Raw genomic sequence first — 9,400 nt, forward strand, 5'->3', positions numbered from 1 at the left:
GAATTTTATTTTGAAGAGTTTACTCTAATGGTTGTAAACGGATGGAAAATACAGTTAAACCTTAACCTGTTCATAATTTGATACTAAGGTTCATGAAATTCTACTAATTTTATAATGCACTAAATTTTCTCTCTAAAGAAGAGTTCCTGGTGAATGAAAAGTTACTGCCTCCTCTGTACCAGGGCCGTCATCCTCCCTGGTAAAGTGAGTTTTAATGACCCTGGAAAACCATTGTTTATTTATTTAAATATTGGTTTATTTGACAGGGAGAATTTACATTGATAAACATTTATGTAGATGTGCCAGAATTAGCCTTAATAGCTATTTTTATCTCCCGGACAGATGTTGACAGACATCCTAAAAACAAGTATCAAGTTAAAATACATACAATATAACACTGGAATACATTATGTAAACATTTTTCATATAAAATAATAAAAAAATTAAAACATGCAACAATTGATTGAGTTGGTGCTGACAGGATTTGTGATCAACGAGCCTCTTCCTGAGATGACACTGGTGCTGCTTTCTACTCTTGTGCTGCCCTCACTGAGAAGGAAGCCTGTTCTAAAGCTCTTCTCCTCAGTGGAACCACAGTCTCCTCTAGTAGAACCTCTGATGTTGAGAGCAGCAGCAGATCACACGTTCAAAAACTGCTCCAGGGGAGGAGAGGATAAACCATTAACCACCTTAAAAATGACACAACAATGTACATATTTAATAGGGCTGAGTATTGGCATGGGTGTTGCGATCCGATATGTGTCACGATCCATGGGTCACAATATGATATTATCACAATATAGCAATATCACTATATACTGTGATATTTTACCCAGCTATCAAAATAAATTTTCTTAATCAAAAAACAAATGCTGTATATGTTCATCAGAAGATATTGATCGGTTAGTTAATCGGTATCAATGGTGATGGGGGTTTGAGTCAGTCCACTTCTTCAACTATGACAGCCTCGACTACAGATATGGCGCTGCGCCGCACTGTTAAAGGACTCCACAGCACTATCTGCCAGAGTGGCGGTGGGTAAAAACATTTTTTTTTTTAAATTGATATTAAGAACTGAACAGTTTATATTATATCAGGAACCCTCCACTGTGGAGGAGTTTAAGTATCTTGGGTCTTGTTCACGAGTGAGGGACGGATGGAGCGTGAGATTGACAGATGGATCGGTGCAGCGTCGGCAGTGATGCGGTCGCCGTATAGGACTGTCGTGGTGAAGAGCGAGCTGAGTCGGAGGGCAAAGATCTTGATTTACCGATCGATCTACTTTCCCACCCTCACCTATGGCATGAGACCTGGGTAATGACCGAAAAGACAAGATCACGAATACAAGCGGCCAAAATAAGTTTCCTTAGCAGGATGGCTGGGTGCACCCTTTGAGATCGGGTGAGGAGCTCAGTTACCCGGGAGGAGCTCAGAGTAGAGCCGTTGCACCTCCACGTCGAAATGAGCTAGCTGAGGTTCGCTTGGGCTTCTGTTTCGGATGCCTCCTGGTCGCCTCCCTCGGGAGGTGTTCCAGGCGTGTCCCATTGGGAGGAGGCCTCATGGAAGGCCCAGGATACGCTGTAGGGACTATGTCTCTGAGCTGGCCTGGTGTCGCCTCGGGTTCCTCCCAGAGCAGCTGCAGGAAGTGTGTGCGGATCAGGAAGTCTTGGTATCTTTTCGTAGACTACGGCCTCTGCCAACCGGCCCCAGATAAGCGGAAGGAAATGGATGGATGGATGGATGGATGGATGGATGGATGGATGGATGGATGGATGGATGGATGGATGGATGGATGGATGGATGGAATGAATATTGGGGACAAGAAAATCACAACATATATATCGAGATCAATTTATTCCCACACCCTTAATCATATTTTGTCAATTTTGAAATTTATATTTTTGCAGTACACCACAGTATTGGTAATGCTGTGGTTTTCTGTCCAGTCCTTTACTAGCTTGCTTATAAAGAGACTAATGGCTTGAGCACCGCAATGTTAGAATTGCACCAAATAGAAAAGCAATATTTAATATCCATTGAATGCATAATAACTTTCTCTGTTTGTTTGGAAAGTTATGGCCATATAATACAAAAGTTTCAACAGCTAAATTTCACTCTGAGACGAACTCTTTTGTTCTGTGTTTTGAATGTGAACATCGAGCCATAACCCTAAATATTTAAATTCAGGCACAACAGCTTAGATCTTTTCCACTGCCTCATAGACCTTTGGTTCAGAAAATCATGTAAAAAAACTCTTCCACCGTTTTTGATATGTTAAGTTGAAAAACGGTTTTCTTTGAACCATGCCGTAGCATGGATCATTGACTGTGTCAATTTGTCACAAACCTGCTGTGCGTTTGATCAATAGGAACAAAGGGCTGAATCATCTGCGTACATTTGTGTGGGCATATTTGGGCAAACCAGAGGAAGATTATTAATATATAAAGGAAAGAAGAAAGGCAGACAGATCGAGCCCCGGGGTACTGCTGTATTTAGACAGAGTAGGTGACAGCTAGATACTCTTACAGATATTTGACAACTATGACTAAACCTCTTTACCACCCCAGGAGAAAAATTAAACCTTTGCAAATTCATCAGTAATATTTCATGTTGTACGGCATCAAAGGTCTTTTTAAAAACGAGAAATAGCGCTTTAACAACCCCACCTTATCAAGCATTTTTTTTAAATAGTCTCAGTGAGGAAGCAAGTTGCAGTTTCAGTGTGTTTGGCCCTAAAGCCAAACTGCATCAGATGAAGTTTGAATGGTGAGCTGTTTAAATTATATGTCATTCGTTCTGCTACAGTTTTCTCCAACACCTCTGTCACCGTAGACAAAATACTAATCAGTTCCTAATTTAAAAACTGAGAATTTACCCGCAGGTTTAAAAAGTGGGATTATATCAGCAGACATTCCTTTTTTAGGAAATGTGGCCTGTGCAGTTGTTTAATTGATTAATAATTGTTGTAATTGGGAGAGTGAAGTATGCAGCCAAGCCTTTCAGCTTTAAAACATCTAAACCAAAGCTGTGTTTTGCTCCTGAGGGTTCCTGACCGAGGATCCCTGCAGTGGAAACACGCCTTAGGAATGGCTCTCTATATCAATAACACACACCCCAGGAACACAGGAGGTCCTAAATCTAGACTGCTTTGAAAATGTAAACTTCCTGGGAATTTTGAGCAACTTAAAACTATATTAATATTATAAAAAAATAGAAAAATTGAGATTAACAATTTTGATTGAAACAATTGTCTCTTAAACATGGAATACTCTACTGCCACTAAATAAATGTAATCAAGTTAATGATGGATTTTTCTTTTTGAAATATAATAAAGAGGGAACTGCCTTTAAGGGATTTTTGCTTTTCTTCTCCAGGAGAAACAATACAGTAAATGTGCAGGGTGCTGTATAACATATAGCATAAAACGGAATTTGAAGAAATACCTTAACCTTCTTTCTTTGTTAATTACATAACAGGTATTGTTTCTAATCTACATCCACTGACCTTATGTTCCTTTATTACATTTTTTTGTAGTGAATCCTGCCTTTACACTTTAATATCTGATGTCAAACAGCAGAATAATTGCTAATGAAATCATCCCAACGTAAAAAGGCCTAATGTGTTATTTTCCTGATCATTTAGGCGTTGCAGAAAGGAAGGAGTCCCTTGGTTCCGGTCGCTGTGCTTTCCAGCAGCACAGAATCCTCTGAATCCCAGTCAGATTCGGATTCATCGGATTCCACTGATGCAGATGATCTGGAGAACTGGATGATCCTGGGTCAAGGGAAGCAGGATGGAGACCGGTCCATCTCACTGAATGTGGAGGGAGGATCTTACAGCAGTGGCACAGGTGGGTCCTTCCCTCATCTACAGCCTGCAGCGGGTTTGTTGATCAAAGTTTGGACAATTTAATACAATTCTCTGCACCTGAATATGTTTGACCACAGAAATGAAACCACTGAGTAATTTTGTGTGGCTCAAATAATCCCGATTTACCTCGTCTACCTGCTGCACGTCGATAAGGAGCGGGCATTGCAGAAACCCTGTCGGCGAACAATCTGTGTGAATGCATGTTTGTATGTGCACCATCTGTGTCGGCATGTTTACCAACTTGTAAGCTCTTAGCATTCCTGGCACTGACGGCGCCGTCGCTCGCCTCTCAGATGCATCTTTAAGTATGCCTGTGTGCGTTTTGCATTAATCTGTGTGAGTGAGAGAGTATTTGTGTTTGTAAGATATTCCTGCTTTAATCAGCATGCATGCGTACATCCACGTGGATACCAACAGTGGTAGCGCTAATGCCAAAAACAAACAAACGGGTTAAAAAAAATAAAACAACGCAGCAAACGGCGAGGAGGGAGGAGACGTGGGAGTAATCAGAAACTGAATAAAAATGTTCCCCTGCAAATCTCCTCAGATCTACACATTATCTTAACCTGCAGCCTCAGCAGCCTCTCCAGCTCTTCCTCGGCCCCCCTCCTCCTCCCTCCGACCGACCTAACGCTCTCCCATCTCATTCTTTTATCCTATTTTCTCACTATTGTGCTCCTGCTCTCCCCTTTCTCTGTCTCTCCCTCACCATTTCGTCCTCATTTGAATTTCCCTGGGCTGATGTTTCTGCAAGAGTGCTCACTGCCTCCTCGACACACAACTGGGCTGAAGGAGGGGGTCTGGAGCTGGTGGGAAGGCTGGAGGTTTTGGCCTGGATTTTGGGAGGAAAGGAGGATTTTAGGTCTCTGTCTTTCTGCCCCTCGTCTGGCTTCTCTCTGTGATCTTTGGAGCTTGACCTCATGTCTGCATATTGGGGGTCATGGGTGTGGTGCGGAAGGAGACTTAAAGTGAGCGGAATGGGGGAGGGCTTTGTCCAAAAAACAGGGAAATAAAGGGAAGGAAATTAAGGGACGAGCCTCAGTAGTCCTGAACTGTGCCTCAATTCTTCACTGCTGTCTAATTCCAAGCGGGGTCTGGGATATATTGAATTTTAAGCTTTTAGAAAAGCGTGTTTTCTTATTGCTAGGATCGATTTTATTTCTACAGATATTCGTATGTGTAGTTAGACCTTGATCTTTGTGATGATGTAGGCCACAATCTTTCATAGCCATTAAGATGCTCAGTGTTGCTTATTTTCAGTTGTAACAGAACAGAACGGCCCCACTCATAGATTGTTTGGTTGTGCTTTCTTTGCTGAAAGCTACTTGGCCTTTTTTCTATGTCCAGATTTTAACTTCATACACCTCTTTTTATCTAATAAATTTCTCAACGATATTTTATCATGTAATTAATTTAGTTTAAATCAGAAAAGCAACAGTGATTCCCACAGCTGCTGTGTAGATAAAACAGATTGAATGTTATAGCTCTAAAAAATGTCTTGGCATGTTTTTATTTATTGTAGACACATATAAGGGAGTAGAAATTGAATGTAACACTCAACTGTTTCGTTTTTCAAATACAAGTGATTACAAAGCACAATTATTTCTATGCTGCTCTTATATAAGGTGGTTAGTTGGGCTTAGGGAGCCTGCCTGCATTTCAGTGCTTAACAGACATGCTGCCTATAGCTTCCCAACTGTTTCAGAGCAAAGTTATTGTTATTCAGCCGTGGATGGGAGTCCAAATGGGCCCAGTGAAGTCATTTTCTTGCTCCATTTTAATTTAAAACTATTTCGTCGTATCCCAGCTGTTCTATGTAATTGAGATCATTGGGTTTTAGATTGTAACTGTTTTTCTTTTTTTCTTTGTTGTTGTTCTATTCCATTTTTACTGTTAACTAGCTCCCATAGATGGGCCAAAATTGACCAACATTTATTTACCCTAGAATAAATGGAAACCCTTGATTCTTATAAAGGGATAAAGGGTCTTGCTCAGAGACTCAGAGTGGCAGTCTGTGGAAGTGGGGCTCAAACTCAAACCTCAGGATTCCAGTCTCTATGCCCTATCCACTAGGCCACCACTCTCCGATGGACAATATATAAATAAACTGCTCAAAAATGTCAAAAACTAAGAATTTAAATGTAAAATAATTTGGCGTAGTCAAAGAATTTGAATAAAAATAATAATTCAGTTCAATTCATTTTATTTATATAGCGCCAATTCAAAACACAATTCAAAGGCACTTTACAGTTCCCCAGATCATACAGTCAAATTGATTCAAAGTTTTTCTATCTAAGGAAAACCAGTTGATTGCAGTGACTCAATGCAATCCCTCACACTAAGCATGCTTGGAGTGACAGTGGAGAGGAAAAACTCCCTTTTAACAGGAAGAAACCTCCAGCGAAACCAGGCTCTGAGTGAGCGGCCATCTGCTGAGGCCGACTGGGGTTCAAGGAGACAGAAGCAGATGGCAGTGGTCCTCAGGAAGATCATCACCAGAACCATCGTCATTTTGCTTAAATGACTTAAATTGTCATTTTAGCAAAATGGTTCTAAAAGGATGCGTTTTACCCACTAGTGGAAAACCCTAAAGTCCACTATTAAAGCGACTCTGTGTAACATTTAGCCACTAGTGGTGCTAGAGCTGTAACTTCCCCATTTACCCCCTTCTAAAAGCAACTTGTAATATTGCACTGTTCCTTAATCAGACAGTATCTTTTATCGTTTTTAGAAGCAGACTACTTTGAACCAACAGATTGAGCAGTCATGGAGTTAGACAAGGCCATGTTCACCCTTCTATATTAAATACTACATCAGAGAAACAAAAATATATCTGATCAGGTAAGTGTCAACAACTTTTAGGTTAGTTAGCTCTCATGTTTAAGAGATCAAACTGTCGTAAAGCAGCGCTCTGGGTCACATGACTCTCTCCCTCTTAAACCACGTAAGGTAGTTTTTGAGAAGAGTTCCCTGCATTGAGTGTCGATACGCACTAAGTGCTGCTTATTGTCCTAAAAAAACCATTTGATACATCTCAAATGGAGCTAATGCTTCGGATTAATGTTGTTTTATTGTTCTTTTTTTAAGTTTATTTGTAAATATATTTTGTGGCCAAAATATATTTACAAACTGCCATTTTTTCTTTCTTGGAAGCAGGATAAAAGCATAGAGGGCACAACAGAATCTGTACTGCCTAAAATCAAGCACTTTACAGTTATTTCATTTTCTATACGACTCTAGTCGAGAAAGTAAATAGCCATTTTATCAAGGTAAAGTGTTTGGCTTTTTAGCTTGTTTGAGGATGATTTTTCAACTAATTAAATAGTGAAATAAGTGCTCAATTATCAGGTGCTAATGACCCCTGTGGAGGAAACACTTCAGATCAATTCAGTTTGTCACAAAAAGCATAATCTGAGATAAGTTACATGATAAACAGGACTATTTCACATGAATGTATACATGGAAACCAGTTTGCTCCACCTTTAGTTCATATTTACCTGTATGATCTAGTCCTCCAGTCATGTTTTGATCCAGCTGTCCTTTTCACCCCCCTACAGCAGAATTCATAAACGAGGCAAATGTTATCATGTCAACAAAAACCAGAACATTACTAAACTTACCAAACTGGTTTTAGACGGATAATTGTGCTTTAGGCCATCTGCTCTGCCTGGTCTGGTAATAAAACCATTTTCCATGTCTGGATAAAAAAAAACAAAAAACCTTGATTTGAAACACTTTTGACTTTCCAGTTTTATTTTTTCATTTAAAATATACTTATTGGTGCTTAATAAATATTGTGGTTTTTACAATGAGATATCTCGCAGCTTGATTGTTAAATGTAATATATATTTTTTGATTTTTGTGATGCAAACTACAACTGATTAGGAACCATTTTGGTCTTTTCTTCTAGTATAATTTTTGCAATAGCAGAAAATAATAGGTGAGACTAATTTCAAGGCCATGGTAAGTATGGCATTGTTTGTTTTCAATTGGGAGAATAACTATAAAATTGAAATGATGGCAGGTGGCGCAGTCATTAGTGCACACAACACATGTACGGAGGCCTTAGTCCTCGACGCGGCCGATCTGGGTTCGAATCCGACCTGTGGTCCTTTGCTGCACGTCTCTCTTCCTCTCTCATTGCACCCTTTCCTGTCAGCCTGCTGTTGAAAAAATAAGCCACAAGTGCTGTAAAAACTCAAAAAAAAAAAAAAAAAATTAATGATAATCCACCAAAATGTGATTGTCATCATTGTGGGGCTGTTGTTTCAAATATCGACCTCTTTAAAGCATAGATTAATGCTGCAATAAAACATTCCCTATACTTGTATAGCCTATGTAGGGCCCTCCTTTCATCTGGTGATCCTTTTTTAGACCAAAATATTGGCTTGATTATAAATAATACTTGTTGTCATATTTGTGGCTATGACCATAGATACTATAACATTTAGTGATTGAAATTTGGACCCAGTCGTTTTGCGTTTCTTGTGTTGCAGATCAGGATAGTAAGGTTACTAGATTCTTTTTTTGAGGGGTTTTTGATTTGAGGAAATAAACAACAGTTTTACTTCTCTGATATGGCGTGTTTGGTTTTCAATAAGCATAAAGGCAATAAGCCAGGGCTTTGCATCGTGATCATTTTATACGCCATGCTGAGAGTTGACTTTTGCGTACATGTCTTGGTGACAGGTTCACACAGCAGTGACTAATGGTGTTTGTACGCCTAAAGCCTGTCTCAATACTACCATCAAATTGCATTCACTACACTTAGTCTCCAACTCTCGCCTGCGGAGATTGAATCCGTTCATCCTCTTCTGCTCGCTCAGTCTCCTACATGGTGACACTTCAGAGACTTTTACAGTCTAATCTGTTCTTCCTCCAAGTCAGATCTCTGTTTGTATCGAATGCATTGACGTACATGGATCCTGATTGGAGTGATTATCTGTCAGCAGGGCAGCTGTTGGTAGGTGGATCTGTGAAAACATGGTTGATTAAAGATGGAAAAAAAGCGCAGTGAAATGGGCAGAGTTTGGGCCGTGTGACTGTCCAGCAGCAACCAGACGGAAAAACAGCGCTGCCCTAAATCCAGCTCAGTGCCTCTCCCGCCTGGAAAAGGTGTTCGCCTATGTCCCTGTGAAAGAATTCAGGGTGTAGGCGGGGTGTGCTGGAGCTCAACTTGAATCATGAGTGGTTAAACTTCACTCACTGGTCACACTTTTTTTTTTTTTTCTCTCAGCCAGTTTTCTTCTTTGCTTTTTTTGTGTCCTTTCTGTCTTGGTCACTGCACACCAAACTTTGTTTGAGGCTTAGAGAATCGGCTCTAGCTCGCTATCAGGGTGGCCGATCACATCAGACTGCTCCTGAAATTGTGTGTGTGTGTGTGTTTGTGTGTGTGTAATACTGTGAGTACTGCAGGAAGAGTCTAGGGGAACTTGGAGTGTTTGGAATAGGAGGAAAAAGGTAAGCTTCTCTTCTCTTCTCTTCTCTTCTCTTCTCTTCTCTTCTCTTCTCTTCTCTTCTCTTCTCTTCT

General features: G+C 40.2%; 1 protein-coding gene across 1 annotated transcript in view; it reads left to right on the forward strand.

Moving 5' to 3' along the window:
- zcchc7 (zinc finger, CCHC domain containing 7) overlaps nt 1-9,400 on the forward strand; it is a 62,709-nt gene that overhangs the window by 2,850 nt on the left and 50,459 nt on the right. Inside the window, exon 2 of the mRNA XM_015376179.1 lies at nt 3,643-3,850. Coding sequence (XP_015231665.1) covers nt 3,643-3,850 — 208 coding nt within the window. The remainder of the gene's footprint in view (nt 1-3,642; nt 3,851-9,400) is intronic.

The sequence above is a fragment of the Cyprinodon variegatus genome, unplaced genomic scaffold (assembly GCF_000732505.1).
Source record: "Cyprinodon variegatus isolate N-32 unplaced genomic scaffold, C_variegatus-1.0 Scaffold131, whole genome shotgun sequence".
Taxonomy (NCBI): domain Eukaryota; kingdom Metazoa; phylum Chordata; class Actinopteri; order Cyprinodontiformes; family Cyprinodontidae; genus Cyprinodon; species Cyprinodon variegatus.